Below are 23,110 nucleotides of genomic sequence, written 5' to 3'. Positions count from 1 at the left end.
TCAAATGGTGCCAACATTTTAGTGCCATTTTATTTATATTTACAGTTTAAGGGAATCGTCAGAGTTCCGCCCTGCATCCATTATTTGGTACTTTCTTTTGGATATTTAGGATAATTCTAGATTTTCTATAGTTTTTTTTCTCCCAGTGCTTATAAATGTTAATTGGTGGACCCCAAACCTTGCATCCATATAATGCAATTGGTAACATTACACTATTGAATATTGTGCACCAGATTTGGATAGGAATATAACATTTTTTGAACTCTGTCATGTGTGCATAATTAGAGTATCCGTGTAATTGACGTAATTAATTCTATCCGTCTCAGGCAAACTGGCTGTTTTAGTGGTCATCTCCCTAGGCAGACCATGCAAAGACTCTCAAAGAGAAAAAGACTACGAGCGTGAGAAACAACCGTAGAAGGACCTCACTCTGTCTCTCTCTGTCTCTATCTCTCTGTCTCTCTTTCTATGTCTCTCTGTCTCTGTCTCTGTCTCTATCTCTCTGTCTCTCTGTATCTCTCTGTCTCTCTTTCAATTCAATTCAATTCAATTCAAGGGCTTTATTGGCATGTGTTAACATTGCCAAAGCAAGTGAGGTAGATAATATATAAAGTGAAATATGTCTCTGTCTCTCAATTCAATTCAGGTGCTTTTACACCTGCATTGTTTGCTGTTTGGGGTTTTAGGCTGGGTTTCTGTACAGCACTTTGAGATATCAGCTGATGTACGAAGGGCTATATAAATAAATTTGATTTGAATTTGATTTGAATTCAAGGGCTTTATTGGCATGGGAAACGTGTTAACATTGCCAAAGCAAGTGAGGTAGATAATATATGAAGTGAATATATAAAGTGAAATAAACAATACAAATTAACAGTAAACATAACACATACAGAAGTTTCAAAACAATAAAGACATTACAAATGTCATATTATATATATATATATATATATATATATATACACAGTGTTTTAACAATGTACAAATGGTAAAGGACACAAGATAAAATAAATCTCTCTCTCTCTCTATCTCTATCTCTCAATTCAATTTAACCCTGCTTTATTGGCATTAGAAACATATGTTTACATTGCCAAAGTAAGTGAAATAGATAATAAACAAAAGTGAAATAAACAATAAAAAATTCACAGTAAACATTACATAAGTTCCACAGAAATAGAGAGATTTCAAATGTCATTTTATGTCTATATACAGTGTTGTAACCATGTGCAAATAGTTAAAGTAGAGAAGGGAAAATAAATAAACATATAGGGTGTCATGCATAGGTGTAGTAGGTGGCAGGGAAGTCAGGCGCAGGAGAGTCAAATGGAGTGTAAAATGGAGTCTTTTAATAAAGTCCACGGAGTATGCTACATAACACTAAATGTACATAAACAAACAAACAAACATGGGTACGAGGACCCGATGCGCACCTATACAACAATCACACTACGCACCTATACAACAATCACACTACACTGACAATAAAACAATCTCTGACAAAGACATGAGGGGAAACAGAGGGTTAAATACACAACAGGTAATGAATGGGATTGAAAACAGGTGTGTGGGAAGACAAGACAAAACCAATGGAAAATGAAAAAAGGATCAATGATGGCTAGAAGACCGGTGACGTCGAACGCCGAGCACCGCCCGAACAAGGAGAGGCAACGACTTCGGCAGAAGTCGTGACATAGGGGTTGGATTTATAATGGTGTTTGATCTTTACTGGTTGCATTTATCTTGTAGCAACAGGTCACAAATATTGCTGCTGTGATGGCACACTGTGGTGTTTCACCCAGTAGATATGGGAGTTTATCAAAATTGGATTTGTTTTTGAATTCTTTGTTGGTGTGTGTAATCTGAGGGAAATATGTGTCTCTAATATGGTCATTTGGCAGGGCCTGGGTCTGAACCTTTTTGGAAACACCATTATTTTTGTCTTACTGAGATTTACTGTCAGGGCCCAGGTCTGTCAGAATCTGTGCAGCAGATCTAGGTGCTGCTGTAGGACCTTCTTGGTTGGGGACAGAAGCACCAGATAATCAGCAAACAGTAGACATTTGACTTCAGATTCTAGTAGAGTGAGGCCAGGTTCTGCAGACTGTTCTAGTGCCCTCGCCAATTGTATATATATGTTGAAGAGGGTGGGACTCAAGCTGCATCCCTGTCTCACTCCACGGCCCTGTGGAAAGAAATGTGTGTTTTTTGCCAATGTTAACCACACACTTATTATTTGTGTACATGGATTTTATAATGTTGGCTGTTTTTCCCTCAACACCTCTTCCGATCAATTTGTATAGCAGACCCTCATGTCAAATGGAGTCTAAAGATTTTTGGAGACAAACAAAGCATGAGAAGACTTTGCCTTTGTTTTGGTTTGTTTGTTTGTCAATTAGGGTGTGCAGGGAGAATACATGGTCTGTTGTACAGTAATTTGGTAAAAATCCAATTTGACGTTTGCTCAGTACATCGTTTTCATTGAGGAAATGTACGAATCTGATGTTAATGATAATGCAGTGGATTTTCCCAAGGTTGCTGTTGACGCATATCCCACAGTAGATATTGGGTTCAAGTTTATCTCCACTTTTGTGGATTGGGGTGATCAGTCCTTGGTTCCAAATATTGGGGTAGATGCCAGGGCTGTGGATGATGTTAAAAAGTTTAAGTATAGCCACTTGGAATTTGTTGTCTGTATATTTTATCATTTCATTTAGGATACCATCAACACCACATGCCTTTTTGGGTTGGAGGGTTTGTATTTGGTTCTGTAGTTCATTCTAAGTAATTGGAGAATCCAGTGAGGTTTGGTCATCTTTAATAGTTCTAAGATTTGTATTTGATCATGTCTATGTTTTGGCACTTTGTTCTTTGTTATATAGCCAAAAAGATTGTCGAAGTGGTTTACCCATACATCTCCATTTTGGATAGATAACTCTTCATGTGTTCCAATTTTCCCAGAAGTGGTTAGAGTCTATGGATTCTTCAATTACATTGAGCTGATTTCTGACATGCTGTTCCTTCTTTTTTGTAGTGTATTTATGTATTGTTTTAGTTTTTCACCATAGTGAAGGTGTAGGTGCAGGTTTTTTTTTATTTCTTAGGTATTTGCATTCTTCATCAAACCATTTGTCATAGTTGTTCATTTTCTTAGGTTGTCTGCTTGAAATGTTTAGATTTGATAGGGAAGCTGAGAGGTCAAATATACTGTTTAGGTTTTGTACTGCCAGGTATACACCTTCACTATTACACTCAAACGATTTGTCCAGGAAGTTGTCTAAAAGGGGTCGAATTTGTTGTTGCCTAATTGTTTTTGGTTGGTTTATACACTACTTTCCTTCCATCTATAGAATGTCTTAATATTATTCAGTTCCTTTGGCTTTAATGCCTCATGATTCAGTATTGCTCTATTCAAGTAGACTGTGATTTTGCTGTTATCTGATAGGGGTGTTCAGTGGGCTGACTGTGAATGCTCTGAGAGACTCTGGGTTGAGGTCAGTGATAAAGTTAACTCAGTGATAAAGTCTCTCTCTGTCTCTCTCTGTCTATTTATCTCCCTGTCTCGCTATTTTAGTGGTCTCTCTGTCTGTCTCGCTCTCTTGCTATCCCTGTCTCTCTCTTTCTCTCTCTCTCTGTCTCTCTCTCTCTTGCTCTCCCTGTCTCTCTCCCTGTTTCTGTCTCTCTCTTTCTTGCTCTCCATGTCTCTCTCTCTGTCTATCTCTCTCCTTCTGTCTATCTCTCTGTCTCTCTTGCTCTCCCCATCTCTTTCTCTCTCTCCCTGTCTATCTCTCTGTCTCTGTCTCTGTCTCTGTCTCTGTCTCTGTCTCTGTCTCTGTCTGTCTCTCTGTCTCTCTGTCTCTCTGTCTCTCTCTCTCTCTCTCTCTCTCTCTCTCTCTCTCTCTCTCTCTCTCTCTCTCTCTCTCTCTCTCTCATTTCTATCCATCTCAGGCAAACTAGAGTCTGTGTGATTGAATCATGTAATAAGGAACGCGCGTGTACACAGACCTGTGGCCCTTATCCTCCCACACATGTTTCATACATGTACAGTGGGGCAAAAAAGTATTTAGTCAGCCACCAATTGTGCAAGTTCTCCCACTTAAAAAGATGAGAGAGGCCTGCAATTTTCATCATAGGTACACTTCAAGTATGACAGACGAAATTAGGAAAAAAAATCCAGAAAATCACATTGTAGGATTTTTAATGAATTTATTTGCAGATTTTGGTGGAAAATAAGTATTTGGTCACCTACAAACAAGCAAGATGTCTGGCTCTCACAGACCTGTAAATTCTTCTTTAAGAGGCTCCTCTGTCCTCCACTCGTTACCTGTATTAATGGCACCTGTTTGAACTTGTTATCACTATAAAAGACACCTGTCCACAACCTCAAACAGTCACACTCCAAACTCTACTATGGCCAAGACCAAAGAGCTGTCAAAGGACACCAGAAACACAATTGTAGACCTGCACCAGGCTGGGAAGTCTGAATCTGCAATAGGTAAGCAGCTTGGTTTGAAGAAATCAACTGTGGGGGCAATTATTAGGAAATGGAAGACATACAAGACCACTGATAATCTCCCTCGATCTGGGGCTCCACGCAAGATCTCACCCCGTGGGGTCAAAATGATCACAAGAACGGTGAGCAAAAATCTCAGAATCACACGGGGGGAACTAGTGAATGACCTGCAGAGAGCTGGGACCAAAGTAACAAAGCCTACCATCAGTAACACACTACGCCGCCAGGGACTCAAATCCTGCAGTGTCCCCCTGCTTAAGCCAGTACATGTCCAGGGCCGTCTGAAGTTTGCTAGAGAGCATTTGGATGATCCAGAAGAAGATTGGGAGAATGTCATACGGTCAGATGAAACCAAAATATAACTTTTTGGTAAAAACTCAACTCGTCATATTGGGAGGACAAAGAATGATGAGTTGCATCCAAAGAACACCCTACCTACTGTGAAGCGTGGGGGTGGAAACATCATTCTTTGGGGCTGTTTTTCTGCAAAGGGACCAGGACGACTGATTCGTGTTAAGGAAAGAATGAATGGGGCCATGTATCGTGAGATTAAAAAAAATATATATATATATATTATTTTCGCATTTTCCAATTAAGAACATTCAAAACAAAAGTGAAAAGATATTAGACAACGATAGGACAAAGTGACAGTAACAGACGAACGTAACAAAAATAAATTATAATTATAGTTATATAAACAAACATACAATAATAAATAAAATAAATAAATAAAAATTAAAAATATATATAAAAATAAAAAAAATAACGAGACATTGGATCACCTGCCGTAGGCTACATAATATACATTACGTGTGAAACATTATGTGAGGATTATATATAGATTCAATCAATGAGATGTGGGGGGAGATTCTCCATATAGTCAATAAAAGGTTGCCAAATTCTGTAAAATGTCTTTAACTTATTCCTCAAGCAGTAAGTGATTTTCTCCAAAGGGATACAACTATTAACTTCCGATAGCCACATTGCAACTGGCAGGGAGGAATCCAATTTCCATTTCAAGGCAATACATTTCTTGGCAATCGCTAGCAATATTTCTGTTAGCTTTATAGTATGATTTTAACTAAGATTGGTGTTAGTAAAGTTACCCAGTAGACAGACCTCCGGGTCTAAAGGGAATGCAACCCCATGAATTGAGGATATGGTATCGCATACCCCCTGCCAGAAACCGTGTAGTTTTGAACACTGCCAAGTGGAATGGAGGAATGTTCCTTCATCTGAGCCACATCTAAATAGGTAGGAGATATCTGGGTTGAACCTGTGCATTCTAGATGGGGTGATATAGAGCTGATGGAGGAAATTAAACTGGATCAGTCTGTATCTGGAGTTCAATGTGGATGTAACCCCATCCCTGCAGAGGTCACTCCATAGATCCTCATCAAGATCAATACCCAGATCTCTCTCCCATCTAAGTCGGGGTTTATCTAGCCCAGGCAGTGTTAGTCCTGACATAAGAGCATTGTAAACACGGGAAATGGTCTTGAACAGTGGTTGGTCTGCGTGGCAGAGTTGTTCAATAGGTGACATCTTAGGTAGGTTCCATTGTCCCTTGAGAGTCACCCTAATAAAGTTTTGTAGTTGTAGGTAGCTAAAGAAGTCCCTGTTAGGCAAGTGGTATTTCTGTTTCAGCTGATCAAAAGACATAAGAACTCCCTCCTCGTAACAATGTTCCAGAAGAGTGATCCCCTTATCAGACCATGGTCTAAAGTTACTATTCTGGAAAAACATAGGGATCAATCTATTGTTCCATAAAGGGGTTTTAGGGGAAAGGAATCCCCCTCGTCCGAACAGCTCACGTAGTTTGCACCATGCCAGGACAGAATGTATGATTAAAGGGTTGTCTGTGATGGTTTTTATAGATTTTCTGTCCCATTTGTAAAACAAATCTGCCCCAGTGTCATCATTTACCTCAAGCTTTTCAATGTTCAACCATGAGGGAGAGGGACCATTGTCAAACCTCTGAGCCAGAAACCTAGACTGTGCAGCCCAGTAGGACATTCTAAAATTGGGGAGGTTTAAGCCCCCTTGACTGTAATCAAGGGTCAGTTTATCCAGGCCAACCCTAAGGGTTTTGCCGTGCCAGATAAACCGTCTGGTCAGCTTGTCGAGAGAGGAAAAAAATGCTGCGGGAACAGGGATAGGGAGAGATTGAAACAGATATAGAAACCTGGGCAGGACATTCATTTTAATTACATTGATTCTACCCAGTAGAGTGAGAGGTAAGTCCATCCTTTTACAAAGGTCAACCTCCACCTTTTGCAACAAATTGGCCAGCTTGAGTTTATAGAGGTTGTTCAGATTACCATCCACCATTATGCCCAAATATGTGAAGCCCATAGGCGACCATCTAAAAGGAAACTTGTGCTTGATGGTATGATGGTCAAAGACAGACAACGGTAAGATTTAGCTTTTATCAAGATTGACCTTATATCCAGAGAAAGAACTATAACACTGTAGTAGGATCTGCAAGTGAGAGAGGGAGTGTTCTGGGTTTGTTAGGAATAAGATAAGGTCGTCCGCAAAGAGTGATAATTTATGGGTATGGGGGCCCACCTCAAAGCCATGTATGTCAGGGCACGTTCTAATAGCCTCAGCCAACGGTTCGATGGCGAGGGCAAAGAGGTGGGGGCTAATTGGGCAACCTTGTCTGTTCCCCCTATAAAGAGGGAAAGAGGAGGAAGTAATCCCATTGGTAGCAATCCTAGCTTTAGGAGATTTGTAGAGTGATTTTATCAAATTTACAAACACGGTACCTAAACCGAACTTTTCCAAGACGCGAAAGAGGTATGGCCATTCAACCCTATCAAAGGCCTTTTCAGCGTCGAGGGAGACTGCGACACCAGGTATTTTGTTTTTGTTAGCAAGGTGAATTATATCAAAGAACCTTCTGAGATTATTGGAGGACAATCTATTAATTATGAAGCCAGTCTGATCTGGGTTGACCAACAGGGGAAGACATGACTCCAGTCTCTTAGATAGCATCTTGGTGACCAGTTTACAATCTGTGTTAAGGAGAGAGATTGGTCTATAGGAGGCACACTTTAGCGGGTTCTTCCCTTTCTTGTGGATTACAGTAATCACTGCTTGAGAGAAGGACTCTGGAAAGCAGTTGTCTTCTCTGGCTTTTTTAAGTACCTCCATAAGGTAGGGGACCAACAGCTCCCTAAATTCTTTATAGAACTCTGGAGGGAAGCCATCCTCCCCAGGAGATTTATTAGAAGGTAAGGATTTAATGGCCTCCAACAATTCAGGGACTGAGAAGTGTTCACTAAGGCGCTCGCTGTCTTCCCCTGACAGGCATGGGAGGTTGAGAGAGGAGAGAAAGGAGTCTATCTCTGATAGATCATCACTTGATTGGGAAGTGTAGAGGTCTTCATAGTATTTCTTAAAAGTATTATTAATTTCAGTAGGGTCGAAAGATATCTATTTAGTGAGAGTTTCTATGGCATTAATTGTCCTCTTTCCTCTGCTTTCAGTTGCCATGCCAATACTTTGTGAGCTTTCTCTCCAAGCTCATAATAACGCTGTTTTAATTTAGTGATGGCCCTCTCAGCTTGATATGTGTTCAGAATATTATATTTAAGTTTTTTATTTACCAAAAGCCTGTATAGATCTTTAGTCGGGCCTCTTTGGTAGGTTTTCTCTAGCTCAGAGATTTCAGATTCAAGAGCACTCAGTTCCGCACCGTGTTTTTTCTTCAGCCCTTTAGTATAGGAAATAATCTGTCCCCTCAGGTAGGCCTTCAATGTGTCCCAAAGAATGAAGCTGTCAGGAGCAGAGGGTTTGTTTGTCAAAGTAAAAATATTGATCTGCTCTTTGATGAATGCACAAAATTGAGGTTGCTTTAGAAGTGTAGAATTTAGTCTCCATCTATATGCTCCATTTACCTTGGTAGGAATGGAGATTGATAATACCAGAGGAGAATGGAAAAGTTATCTATGCGTGTGTGTGTCTTGTGTGGGTGTGAATAAAAAGAGTAGTCCCTATCCTGTGGGTGCAACTGTCTCCAGATGTCTATTAAATTGAGATCTTTCATGAATGACATGGTGAGCTTGCCGGCTTTGGTAAGAAGTGAGGGTTTATCAGAAGACCTATCAAGAAATGTATCTAAGCAAAAATTAAAATCTCCTCCAACCAGTAGCCATCCTGGTGGTGCTTGAGCAACCTGAAGGAAGACATTCTGAATAAACATATGGTCATCGAAGTTAGGAGCATAAATATTCAATAGGGTCCAAGACCCTGAAAACATATGCCCCTGCACCAAAACAAACCTGCCAGAGGGATCAGAGATGGTGTTGTTGACGCAGAAGGGGATGTGTCTACTTATCAAAATTGCAGTTCCTCTTGCTTTGGAGTTAAAAGAGGATGCAAAAACTTGTCCTACCCATTCCCTCTTCAATTTCTTGTGTTCACTGGCTGTAAGATGTGTTTCTTGTAAAAACACAATGTCAGCCTTTAATTTCTTAAGGTATGTATAGACTATTTTCCTTTTAATCGGGCTGTTAAGACCTTTTATGTTGAATGTGACATATTTTAGTGGATTAAGCATAGGTTGGGTTTCAAATATGTAACTGAATAGAAATCTATCATATGCAGATAATTAGGAAATGTTTCAACTTTGGTTTGAGCACAAAAGTGACCTGTGTGTCTCTTTAGGAAGGAAACAATAAACATAGAAAAAAGGAAGAAAAAAATAATAAAAATCCCACCCAAACCGATTGTCAGACTAGAACAACAGTCCCAACAATCAAACATGAATACACTTGTAGAGATACGTTGCTGCTCGCTTTCCATATTGCTCTTACTAGCTAAACCTTGGCGTAAACTAAAACCTGCGAGCTCTCTAAATTGAAAACAAACGTTGTGAATAGATGTGGCTGAATATTTACTGCCCACGGTAAGGGCTGCTTGAGTCTCTTTACGAAAGATTAACATAAATGAGGGGGAAAGCAGTGCGCCTAAATTGCTTCGCCCAGTAGATATGGACTAGACCAAAATATACTCTCCTGTAAATGTAATAGAACTCACCCCGGGAAGATACGGTTAGTTGAAAATGTACAAATCAATTAAAGTGACCGGGAGATACCAGCAGTTCAATCCGGATAAGAGAAAACAAACGAACTGCATTTTATCCCCCAGAGAGACCGTCCTGGCTCAGACTCAGACGTTGCTCAGTTCTTTGAGAAAAGTGTGCACTTCTCCCGGTGTGTTGAAGAGATGGCTTCGGCCTTTGTACTGAACTTTCATCCGCGCAGGGTGGATGAGGTAGCCGGTGATGTTCTTCTCCTTCAGAGCTTTGGCGGCAGGTCTGAACTGCTTGCGGCGTCTGGCGAGATCCGCGCTCATATCCGGGAAAAGGCTGGCCCTCTTCCCATCGATGGTGATGTCCTCTTTGGCTCTTGCGAGTTGCAGTATCTTCTCTCTGTCTTGGAAACGGAGGAACCTGATCAGGACGGCTCGTGGGGGCTCATATGGCCAGGGTTTCGGCCCTGATGTTCTGTGGGTGCGTTCGATTTCCAGCGGCTTGGTAAAGTTGGTTATGCCTAGGACCTCCGGGATCCATTGAGTGAAGAAACGGACCGGGTCACGGCCCTCGCTGTCCTCTTTCAATCCAAACAAACCACCTCAAACCAAACCACGGATATTACTACGTCTACTCTGGTTCTCCATCTGATCTACTTTGTCCTTTTGTGTCAAGACCTGGTCATGTCTAGCGATGGTATCTTCAACTGGGTGCTAATGCGCAACTCTGCCTCAGTCGTTCTCAAAAGGAGATCATTCATGGAGGATTTCAGGTCGTCAATGGAAGAATGGAGTTCAGCCGATTTCTTATCGATTTTCAGAGAAAGACCTCTGTTACCATCCTGAATTTCCCGGAGGAGAGTAGCCAGCATGTCGGCAGGCTCGCAAGAGGCTGCTGAGAGCAACAGTCTGGAACTGTCGTCTGAGTTATGAGGGCTAATGCTAATCTTGCTAGCTGTAGCGTTATCGTTATCTCGGGAACCAACAACGTTTTGGTCGTCCTTCTTGCCTCTCGGTCAGAGGTCCATGGCTCTTTGGGAAGGTAAGTACTTGACAATTTATCAGCCAATGTTAGAATATTGTTTCAACGTTGTTATTTAGGTAAAAATAGAATAACTTTGAAGAGCTCGGTTTGTCAACGTCTGCTCAGCTCCGCGGCATCACGTGTCTCCGTATCGTGAGATTTTGAGTGAAAACCTCCTTCCGTCAGCAAGGGCATTGGAGATGAAACGTGGCTGGGTCTTTCAGCATGACAATGATCCCAAACACACCTTCCGGGCAACGAAGGAGTGGCTTCGTAAGAAGCATTTCAAGGTCCTGGAGTGGCCTAGCCAGTCTCCAGATCTCAACCCCATACAAAATCTTTGGAGGGAGTTGAAAGTCCGTGTTGCCCAGCAACAGCCCTAAAACATCACTGCTCTAGAGGAGATCTGCATGGAGGAATGGGCCAAAATACCAGCAACAGTGTGTGAAAACCTTGTGAAGACATACAGAAAACGTTTGACCTCTGTCATTGCCAACAAAGGGTATATAACAAAGTATTGAGATAAACTTTTGTTATTGACCAAATACTTATTTTCCACCATAATTTGCAAATAAATTCATTAACAATCCTACAATGTGATTTTCTGGATTTTCTTTCTCATTTTTTCTGTCATAGTTGAAGTGTACCTATGATGAAAATTACAGGCCTCTCTCATCTTTTTAAGTGCAAGAACTTGCACAATTGGTGGCTGACTAAATATTTTTTTGCCCCACTATACATTTGTTTCCCTGACTGAGTTAGATTATGGTTCTACTCTAGTTTTGTTCTCAGAACCACTAGCATTATACCCTTGTTTTAGCAGCAGGGAGCCAGCCTGTAAGCTTTGTATTAAAAAGGCCAGAAGCGCAATAACTTTGCATTGGTCTGCTCATAAAACTTCAGTCATCAAGTCATAGTATTTCCATGGGAAACATTTTCAATTTGATCGTCATTTATTTATTTTACGTGAGAAGATTAAAGCATCCACATCAAGCCATTTTTCAAAGGGCTTTCTGAGTGCTAGAAGTCAAGAAGCTATAGCACAATGGAAAATGGGGTCTTTTCATCTCATGACACAAGGTCACTGTTTGTTTGTGTTAGAGGCTGATGTCACCGACCAAACAAAAGCCACTGTACAGAGCAGGCTCTGTGACTCCTCCCTAAGCCTCTCTAAAGACTGAAGGGTTTATTCATGTCTTCAGAGGGTTTTCATATCAGCCATTAAGACAGACACCATTTAGCTTTTTTATTTCTCAATTTTTGTTGCTTAGAATGTCTTGTTTGTTTTGTTATTATGTCTTTTCCCTTCCCTTTTCTCTGACGTAGTTAAACGCTGTAATTATCTGCTCGGATAACACCAGAGAATTCGATAGAGTCCATTTTCCATTAGTAAGTCCTGCTGCCTCCCCTCACTTTAGTGGGAAAATAGAAGCATTTGGGGGCCACTGTCGTCACCACTGGGGTAAAAAAAACACATTTTTCAAATCACACTGGTCTCCAATTTTGTATTTTTACTGCTACATATTTCACACTATTCGTCACATGGAACCGGTTGAGCAACTTAAAGTTCCTCCACAAATTTGCCACTGTGTTCTTTAATCCAATATAATCTCACCTCGTTTTTATAGTCGTTTTTTGAGGAGTTATGTAATAAAAACAAGCTGCATTACATCACTCACTTTGTGCGGACAGGTTCCTTTTGCTGAAAACCTTGTGATCAACTCCGCTCACCCTCTGTGCTCTGTGTTAAACGATTTCTGTGTCTGTGTGTGTCTGTGTGTTTATGTGTGATAAACGCGGACCAGGCTTCCCATTTCGTATCTCGTTGCCGTCATCTTGTTGTTTCCTCCTCGTACATTTTACACGGAGGAGGTTTACCTTGCTTTTCCGCTCAGGAACTCCAGACCTTGACCCTCCAGGCCTTGTTTAATGTGGAGGCCATGGAGGCGACAGACTGTGAAATAGTGGTATTTTCCTCTGTCGGGGAGTCTTATCACCTCAATGAAATGTGTTCATCTTCTCTGCTAGACTTGCGTGTTCTGTTCATGAAGCTTCAAAGGTTTCTTGTGGTAATACCTCTTGAAGCGTTTATCTTCTTTCCACCCACACCGTGTTTCCCATCCTTTCACTGAAAAGACCTGTGGTCTAGTGATGTGGCCGTGTCTGTATACGCGTGTGGTTCTGTGTGTGACATTGGCTTTATCGTGTGTGAATGTGTTTGTTCATGCAGATTGTTCAGTAGGACACAGCCCTGTTGGTTGTTTCTCTCACCCTCCCTGTGCTGTGTCTGGTGATAGTTACCTCATAAACCTAAAGAGCATATTGGATCACCTCTAAGCATTAACACACAGCATTATAGAAAGTATCCCATTTACCTGTGTGACCCAGTCATTGTATTGACCTCCACACAGGCTTAGGCTACTATGTAGTACAATGACTGCTGCTTGGTATTCATGCTCACGCTACGTTAGCTATTAGCTAACAGCCCCATAGGAAGTCTCTCTCTATTTGTATCCGGTCACGACAGCTACTGTATGGACACCTGTTATACCCATCACTATCCTCCTAGATGGTTTTGTACATGTTGTATTATTTCACTGAACGTTTGTGTCTAAACCAAATAAACATGAGCTATGAGCTGACTGCCCTTTAGGAAACCACATGGTAGTTAGTAATCAGTGCTCTGCACCCACACAGACCTGCGTGCTCTGGATGGGTTTGGACATTATGTATCATGACCTGAGTGTTTGTGTACAACACCATTAGCTAACAGGCTAGCACTGCAATACTCTGACACACACCACTACTCTCTCACCACATTCAACCTTTGGTTCTAACAGGCCATAGAATCGGAAGAGAAACCAAACAGTGAATGGGTTTGGACACAGTCGAACCCTCCTCTTTGTGTGTGTGTTGGTGCGTTTGTTCGTGTTTGTTTGTGTGCATAGCCATGCTCCGTTATGTCTGAACTCTATGGCGATGGCCCACAGAGGATGTCTCTGACGGGAACACCCTGTTTTTTGACATTGTGCCCCTGGGCAGGGTGTTCGGGCAACTGTTGCCAATGACATCACAACCTAAAGTTACTGATAACAACGAAACCTTTAACTCCATTTAGACATTTATAATATATATATTTCATTTTTAATGGTATTCTCCCCGGGAGAACTACCAATGTGAATAGAGGATGTACATCTACTGTGTCTCTGAAGCATAGAGACACACTTATAAAGTATTCCATCCATCATAGTGGTGTAGGGCAGGCTCGGGAATAATCTCCACATTGTCCCTCACTCCCGTATCACCCTGGCTCCTTCAGGACAGAGTAGGTGAGCGTAGTTGAGCGGTTGGCTATCCCGCTCATGGAGCAGTGCTTGGGCACTCCACGTCCTTTCCAACCGCTCCACTAAAAACCTCCATGCGCTAACAGAAGAAAAAAACCTGCCTATCCAAATTCGCTCCATTCATTAAAATCAAAATTTAACCAACACCCATCTATTTTTGTGGCTACCTGGACCTACCATTTGGTTTTGAAGTATTGAAACTAAACCTTATGCAAGCATTTCACTACGCCCACAATAACATCTGTATGTGAGCAATACATTTGATTTGATTTGAATGAAAAGGTGAATGTAAGAAGCGCTCATCATTTCATATAGGCTACATGTCATACTAAACAGCATATTAACACTAAATAGGTCAGGCACCAGACAGGGAGACTAAGAAGGAACAAAAAGGATTATTTAGGCTGTATTATTTCAATTATTTCAAGGCTATAGCTACAAAGAAATAAATTGTGAAGCATTTGTGAATGTGACACACTAGGCTGGTAGGGAGTCAGGGACATTAAGCGCTCAGCATTTAAACAACATTTCGTTGTATTAAATAATTATAGTCTATAAATTGCCTATATAGGCTGTGACTTACTTAAGCAATAATGCCTGAGGGGGTGTGGTATATGGCCAATATTCCATGGCTAAGGACTGGATGTCATAAGGTGAATGCACCAATTTGTAAGTCGCTCTGGATAAGAGCGTCTGATAAATGACTTAAATGTAAATGTATGTAAATGACTGTTCTTATGCATGATGCAACGCGGAGTGCCTGGATACACAGCCCTTAGCCGTGGTATGTTGGTCGTCTACCACAAACCCGAGAGTTGCCTTATCACTATTATAAACAGGTTACCAATGTAATTAGAGCAGTAAAAATTAATGTTTTGTCATACCCGTTGTATACGGTCTCAATCAAAACAGAAAATTCCTTGAGAGTTGGAATATGCCAGACCTATTGGGAAATCAATTATGGCCTATTGTATAGATAATAAAACAAAAATTAAGGAATCTTTTAAGAGGTCAGATTTTTTGTTTAGAAGTACTTTGCTACGGTGACACACTTAATTAGCTATCCACCTCATTCCTTTATTTTAGCATATGCATGTAGTAAGTAGCCATCATGCTTTCGGGAAATGTGTATTTTCAGATTCCACAATGATTCTTTAGTTGTGGACACTACATCACCACACTCCCTCTCTTGCTCTTAGTCCTCATCTTTGTAAGTCACCTTGATTTTGCACCTGTGTGTTTCTTTATTAAAATATTTAGGGAACTCCATGACAGTAGCTAAAGCAAGGGGTTATAGCAGCACCCAAGTAGACTACAAATGCATGCTGGGCCGGGCATGCCCCGAGCTCGTGAAGTGAGCTCTGCTGGAGCGGGCGCGAAGGCTGAAGCTCCAGCCTTTGGGAATCTCGCTCCAGTCAAATTGGGCACGCTCCACTCGCCGCTCTGTTCCTACTCCACTCTGCTCACATACTCCGCTTCAGGGGTCCTTCTGCCTGCGTCAGTCCTCTCCTCTCCCAAATGGTGGAGTGAATGACATCGGTGACATATCTAACCGTTCCTCTTTTCCCCTCCTTCTTTCTCCTCACAGGGAATTAAGCCGGACAGCTTCTTCAAAGTAAAAGTCCCTGAGTTGAAAGAGATCATAGAGGGATGCATCCGCATAAATACAGACCAGAGGTAGAGTAATCAGATAGGAATTCTCTTTACTCACCTTACTTCAGACATCCGCTTTCAGTCTGGCACTGCGGGGGGAGGGGTATCAAATGTTGGATAGATTCTCGGTTGAAATGTGTGTGTGTGTGTATTCTTAATGTGTGCAAACATTAGACAGACAGATTTGTTCCTCCTAGACAAAGGATATTATACCTGTCAGGCTAGTTTGTCTAGACCCTTTGTCGCTCTCTCTCCAACATTAATCTAAGGGCACTGACATTGGAACAAAATTAATTGTATCAGTCTCAGCCAACAACTGTGTAAATGCCCTGACGAAAACAGTTTTATGATTAAATGAGCTTTTCTAATTTCTCATTCTCTTTCAAAGCATTGATCGAATGATGTTGAGCTAAAAATAACAGTGAGAAACAACTTCAGACATACATAATTCAAATGTTGCCACATTACTATGGCGAGGGAACTGGGTGACACACATCGACCATCGTTAATGGTGTCAGGTTTCAGGCCCCATGGGGTTCCAATGAGATGATACCTGACCTGCTGTTAAATAGGGGCACATTACATTACACACCTATCCATCTCTCTCCTTTCCTTTTCTGTCAATAGTCTAAAGTGGCACAGAGTCTGACTCACCACATCCACCCACCTATAGTAAAATACTGTTGTTTTTATGTTTAGTTAATGACTATAAAAAGAACAGACTGAGAAAATACAGTAATATTCAATTCAATGGATTATAGAACTAAGAAAACAGTGGCCTCTCCAGGTACACCATCCAAGACCTGCTGGAACACACCTTCTTCAAGGAGAACAATGGCGTCCATGTTGAGCTGGCGGAGGAGGACGACACGGTGAAGTCTGGCCTGAAGCTGTGGCTGCGTATGGATGACACCAAGAAGCTGCATGGGAAGTACAAGGACAACAACGCCATCGAGTTCCTGTTTGAACTCTACAAGGATTTACCCGAGGAGGTGGCCCAGGAGATGGTGGGTTGTTGATGGATTTCCGTACCCCTTTCACATTTTGTGGATCTCAAGTGTCAAGTTCACTGATTGCTCTCACCCTCCCCCTCCCTCTTTCTAATCTTCTCCCTCACCACCCCTTTCCTTCCCTCTCCCTCATCCTCTCCCCCCTCCCCTCCCCCTAGGTGGTGCTGGGCTTCGTCTGTGAGGCAGACTACAAGCTGGTGGCCAAAGCCATCCGGGAGCGCGCCACCGCCATCAAGCGGCAGCGGGAGAAGCAGCGCCGGATAGCCGAGGAGGCCTTGCGCCAACAACAGGAAACTGTCATTGAGGAAGAACCAGAGTCGGCCCCCGAGCCAGAACCGCCCACCCCCAAACCTCAAATAGCCCTTCCCATCAAACCGCCCAACCCCGCCCCTGTCTCGTCAGCCCCTGACCAGACTCCGACCACTCCGACCGTTTCGAGACCGGTGATGTCCGTGACTAACAGCTCGGTGGATTCGGGGATAAACGCCAGCTTCACAGCAGAGACGGAGGAGCAGGAGGCAGACCAGCGGCTGCACTACAACATCAGACACGCCAGCTACTCCTCTGCCACATGTGAGGATACACTCACTATACCAGTGGTTCTCAAACCTCTCTTTCGGGGACCCTCGGACATGAACTAGCTCAACTGATTAATCTATTCAAGGACTTGATGATTCGTTAACAAGTTGAATCAGGTGTGCTAGCTCTGGAGTGGCTGGGGGTCCCTGAGGAGAGGTTTGAGATCCGCTGCACTATAGTGCAATCACATGGTTATATATAGCAGAGACATTTATCCCAACCTTGTGTCGCTTCGTAGCTGAGCTCCTGAAGCTACACATTTGCCCACAGACAGCATGTGCAGTCGAGCCTTCTCATGTCTTGGCAACATGCAAAGTGCATTGGCCTGGCCTATAAGCATGACACAGATAGATAAGCATGGTCCACAAGTTTACCGTAAACAAGATATAGAACACAGATACCCTATTCACACAACCTTCAAGATATAGAAAACAGATACCCTATTCACACAACCTTTAAGATTAGTACCTGAGGCACATACTCACTGATAAATGTGGAAGGTTTAGCCAAAACATGCTTCAAACATTCATTGCTCACATGCTCATGCCCTGGATTCCGTATTACAGTATCACAGTTGCACTGTGTGTGTATGTGTGTGCATGGGCCCACACGTTTCCTTATATCTGTACAGCTAAAGGGGTATCAGTGGAGCGTGTACTGGAAACTGTTGGCTCAACAGACTTTGCCTAGGGCACGTGCAACATAGCCCTGTGTATATCCCATGTGTTTTTTTTATATATCTCTTAAGTAGGCTAATCTTTTGCAGTTGTGTCTCTGTCCATTTGTTGTGGTTACCCTCGAGCCCTGCTAATCCATGTAGCCGTCCCTCACGGTGCCTGTTAGTGGAGCCCAAAAAGGACCCCTCCCTCAGGCCATGTTAGGATTTTTCTTTCATTAACAAATAAAAAGAAACATTGAGTATACATTATTTCCAGACAAGACATATCCTTTACAGTATATGTTGAACACAGTCAGGGGTACATGACACTTCCCACTTCCCTTCCTTTAACCATGATGTCTCCATGGCAGCCGACTGCGAGATGGACGGCTACCTGAGCTCTTCTGGTTTCCAGGATCCCGGGGATTCCCCTCTCCAGCCTCCTATTAACTCCGCCCCTTCCTCCATCACTCCTGTTCCGTTGCCCCTGGAGATCCCTCATATCGAGGCCCTGGCCATCAAGGCTCCTCCCCCTGACGCTCCACCAATCCCGGCTCTCCGCTTCCCCTCGGTAGGTAGCCTGTATGAAGGTCTTGAGGTTTATATTTCTATGGATGTAGAGCTCAACAGTCCAAATAGTAATTATCATGACTTCTTATAACTGTTATATTTAAGCAATAAGGCCCGTGGGGGTGTGGTATATGGCCAATATACCACGGCTAAGGGCTGTTTTTATGCACAACGCAACGCGGAGTGCCTGGGCACCGCCCTTAGCCATAGTATATTGGCCATATATCACAAACCACCGAGGTGCCTTATTGCTATTATAAACTGGTTACCAATGTAATTAAAGCAGTACAAAATAAATGTTTTGTCATACCCATGGTATACGGTCTGATATGCCATGGCTGTCAGCCAATCAGCATTCACGGCTCGTGCCAGCCAGTTTATAAAATGTGTGTTAGGACTCTTACACAACACCGTACCAAGTTTCTGGGCCCTACTAGTTATCTAGCGGGGATATGTGTTTATGATTAGAGTGATGAGTGGATAAGCCATTAAAACCCAGAATAGCCATGAGTGTGTAATTTTAGCACCCTACCTCAACAGGCTATTCTGACCCTCTGTCCCTCCCCCAGAGTATCGCTGTATCCAACACTATCATGCCCCAGTCAGGAAACGCCAGTGGTTTCTCTTCTCCTGTCGACAGGTAACCCAAACACATGTAGAACCCCTCTTCCATGATGAGGGTATAAAGAAAGGCAAAGGCCTGCACCACACACCTTATGGCCAGTATCTAAGTATAATGTGATGTGTGTATGGCAGTGTTGCATTCAAGAGAACAAAGGCCCAACAAAGGAACAAACATTTCAAATGTTCTATAGAAGTATACAACCACTATACAAGCACTTTGCTGCTTTTATCTAGTTAAATAAAGGTTAAATTAAATAAATAAATAAAACTAAAATGGACTACTTCTCTGTCTAATGGGTGGATATCCGTGCAGTTAACACACAATTATGGTACTATCCATTAAAACAGGACAGGTGTGTGTGAACTTGAAGGTGATATTTTATAGAGCCTGTGTGTGGTTCTCTATCCCCATGGGAAATAGCCAGCGAGTTTGACGTGGCGAACAACACTTTGATGAATGATGCCATGTGAATGTCTGTTTAAAGCGCTCCATTGGAGTGTGCTTCCCTTTCTCCTGTGTGACTCACCTAACACACACACACACACACTCTCTCTCTCTCCCCCATCCTCCCCCTGCCCTCGTCCCCCAATCACTCCATTTCCTGTGTGCAATTAGAACGAGAGTGGAGCAAGAGGGATCAGAGCACTTCCTTCCCTTCAGGTGCCTTTCTGACTGTAATGGTCTTGGGGGAGAAGGTCAATGGTCTTAATAGGCTTTTCCTTCTGGGAACTGGGTGGGATGGAAATAACCTTTTTAATAGGAGTTAGAAGACTCTCAGGGGTTTGTTTGGTCATACACTGCAGCCTCATTAATAATAACCAGTTCATTATTAGTTGTGTAGTATAAATAAGATTAGAAGTAGACATCTCCTGGTCAGTTGTCATAACCCACTTCCTGATTATCCCCACAGCTATGCCTCTGATGTGACGTCAGGCTTGAGTGATGGCAATGAGGGCCTATCAGAAAAGAGTGCCAACAAACGTACCGGTACCAAGCTCTTCAGGAGGAGAGCCCGCTCACGCTTAAGAATCACTGGGGTATGGAATGTCTGTCTGTCTATTTCTCTGTCTATTTCTGTCTGTCTGTCTGTCTGTCTGTCTGTCTGTCTGTCTGTCTGTCTGTCTGTCTGTCTGTCTGTCTGTCTGTCTGTCTGTCTGTCTGTCTGTTAGCTAGCAGTTGTAATGAATTAATCACGTACAAAGAGGATTGCAATCCAAGTCATCCTTGGTCTTGTCAAGTGGCTACGTGTTCTGAGTGGATAAACTCTCGTTTTTCTCCTGTCCTTCCAGTTGTCTGACAAAGTGGACCGTGTGGTGGAGTGTCAGCTCCAGACTCACAACAGTAAGATGGTGACCTTTAAGTTTGATCTGGACGGAGACAACCCGGAGGACATTGCTGCTGTCATGGTGAGTGCACTGTGTGTGTGTGTGTGTGCGTGCGCGTATCTTCAACTCAACCAATTCTTATCCACTGAGCTACTGTAATCTCATCCAGTGTTACAAAACATCAGGCTTTTTTCAAGCAGAACCATAACTTCCCAGAGAACACAGAAGAACACTATGCATGCTCCTTGAGAATATAACATCTAATTATCCAATCAAGTAAATAGTGTTTACTGTGTAAGAAAGTGAAACCGACCATGGATTCCAGCAAGATCTCTCACAGTTTTGGAAAGAATGTTGTTTGGCCTTGGCCCTGGGAACGCATGGTTAACGGTTTTGATTGAATATGCCCCAGTTATGGGGGAACATTTCCCTAGTTCTTAAAACTTCATAGCAGTTGCTCACATCATGGAGTTGATTAAAACAAGCTGAAAAATACTGCAGAGAGCAATTTTGCATTGGTGCAATGCAAAAAGTGAAATCTAAACAAGCTGAAATATCTTATATTGAGTGATAATTCATACCAAGGGAAATTATCTAACATCATTGGCAGATTGCATATTTTAACCTATAAAAGGCTTAATACAAGTAATTTATCTTATTTGAAGATATTTTCCAAGATATTTTACCTTAATATGAAATAATATAACATCTCTTGAAAAATGTCTTGAAACGAGATAAATTACTTGTATTATACCTTTTTTTGGTTCCATAAGCAAAATTAACTGCCCAAATAATGGAAACATTTCAAATGAGGGATACAAAGTATACTAAAATTAGGTGCTTCCACACAGGTGTGGGTCTTGAGTCAATTAAGCAATTAACATCCCATCATGCTTAAGGTCATGTACAAAAATGCTGGGCAGGCCATTATTTTGGCTAGCATGGCTATGCCCCATAGGATGACAATGCCCCCATCCACAGGGCACGAGTGGTCACTGAATGGTTTGATGAGCATGAAAACACTGTAAACCATATGCCATGGCTGTCTCATTCACCAAATCTCATGTCACGACTTACGCCGAGGTCGGGTCCTTTCCTTGTTCGGGCGGTGCTCGGCGGTCGGCGTCGCTGGTCTTCTAGCCATCATCGATCCACTTTTCATTTTCCATGTGTTTTGTCTTGTTTTTCCTCACACCTGGTTTCAATTACCTCAATTACTTGTTGTATATTTAACCCTCTCTTCCCCCCAAGTCTTTGTGTGGGATTGTGTATTGTAAGTGCATGTGCATGTTTTCTCAGGTGCACGTTTTCTCTGGTGCATGTTTTCTCAGGTGCATGTTTTCTCTGGTGTATGTTTTCTCTGGTGCACGTTTTCTCTGGTGCACGTTTTCTCTGGTGCATGTTTTCTCAGGTGCACGTTTTCTCTGGTGCATGTTTTCTCTGGTGCATGTTTTCTCAGGTGCATGTTTTCTCTGGTGCATGTTTTCTCTGGTGTATGTTTTCTCTGGTGCACGTTTTCTCAAGTGCATGTTTTCTCTGGTGCACGTTTTCTCAGGTGCACGTTTTCTCAGGTGCACATTTTCTCTGGTGCACGTTTTCTCAGGTGCACGTTTTCTCAGGTGCACATTTTCTCTGGTGCGCGACGGGTTTTGTACCCATTTGTTTGTTTTTCTGGTTTCCGGTGGTTTTATGAATAAAACTTATCCGTTGATGACCCAGTTTTGCTCTCCTGCGCCTGACTTCCCTGCTACCAGTTACGCACTCCCTTACATCTCAACCCAATTGAACACTTATGGGAGATTCTGGAGCGGTGTCCGAGTGTGTTTTCCACTACCATCAACAAAACACCAAATTATTCAATTTCTTATGGCAGAATGGTGGTGCAACACCCTATTAAGACACTTTATGTTGATGTTCCACTTTATTTTGGCAGTTACCTGTATAATGCACTTGGAATTTCAAGACCTGCGAAACTAGTTTCAAAACTAGTGTGTATGAAAGCTATCGACTCACTGCTCCAATAGCCATCTGCCTAAGTGGTAGCCCTGACACATGGCTATAGACTCCTATAGCGGCTAGGAGTCTACAGCCATGTTTCAGGGCTAGCTAAGTGGGTGTCTGTTATGAAATCCTGTCAACAACAAGCGAAGATGATTGTTGACTCACGTTCAAAATCTTCCTCTCTTTCTTCCCTAACTTTGTCCATCTGTGTCCGTGTTTGTCTCAATCGTCAAATCTGTCACATCTAACTGTTCCCTCACTCATATCTATTTTATTGATTTAATGACTCATTTACTGATTGATTGACTGATTTAACTCCTTCAGGTCCACAATGAGTTCATCCTTCCCTCCGAGCAGGAGGGCTTCATCTACCGCATGCGTGACATCATCAAGCGTGCAGAGGCCCTGATGAGGAGGGGCGAGCCCCTGAGTCTGGGGGACGCTGCCCACCAGCTCTACCCCTACCTCAGCGAAGTGGGCACCCTGTCCGCCTCGCAGGTGAGTGCCATAGAAATATACATCAGTGGTCAGTGCCACGATGCCAGGTTTTTTTATATTTTTATTTCACCTTTATTTAACCAAGTAGGTTCTCATTTACAACTGCGACCTGGCCAAGATAAAGTAAAGCAGTGCGACACAAACAACAACACAGAGTTAAACATGGAATAAACAAACGTACAGTCAATAACACAATAGAAAAAGTCTATATACAGTGTGTGCAAATGGCGTGAGGAGGTAAGGCAATAAATAGTCCATAGTAGTGAAGTAATT

At 42.4% G+C, this 23,110-nt stretch overlaps 1 protein-coding gene across 1 annotated transcript in view; it reads left to right on the top strand.

The window, feature by feature from the left end:
• LOC118384567 (serine/threonine-protein kinase WNK4-like) overlaps positions 1-23,110 on the top strand; it is an 85,510-nt gene that overhangs the window by 50,314 nt on the left and 12,086 nt on the right. The window contains exons 5-12 of the mRNA XM_035771200.2: positions 15,507-15,595; positions 16,359-16,578; positions 16,740-17,154; positions 18,190-18,389; positions 18,958-19,028; positions 19,924-20,050; positions 20,303-20,419; positions 22,664-22,837. Coding sequence (XP_035627093.2) covers positions 15,507-15,595; positions 16,359-16,578; positions 16,740-17,154; positions 18,190-18,389; positions 18,958-19,028; positions 19,924-20,050; positions 20,303-20,419; positions 22,664-22,837 — 1,413 coding nt within the window. The remainder of the gene's footprint in view (positions 1-15,506; positions 15,596-16,358; positions 16,579-16,739; positions 17,155-18,189; positions 18,390-18,957; positions 19,029-19,923; positions 20,051-20,302; positions 20,420-22,663; positions 22,838-23,110) is intronic.

This window comes from Oncorhynchus keta, chromosome 5, assembly GCF_023373465.1.
Source record: "Oncorhynchus keta strain PuntledgeMale-10-30-2019 chromosome 5, Oket_V2, whole genome shotgun sequence".
Classification (NCBI taxonomy): Eukaryota; Metazoa; Chordata; class Actinopteri; order Salmoniformes; family Salmonidae; genus Oncorhynchus; species Oncorhynchus keta.
This window is presented reverse-complemented; position numbering and strand designations above follow the sequence as displayed.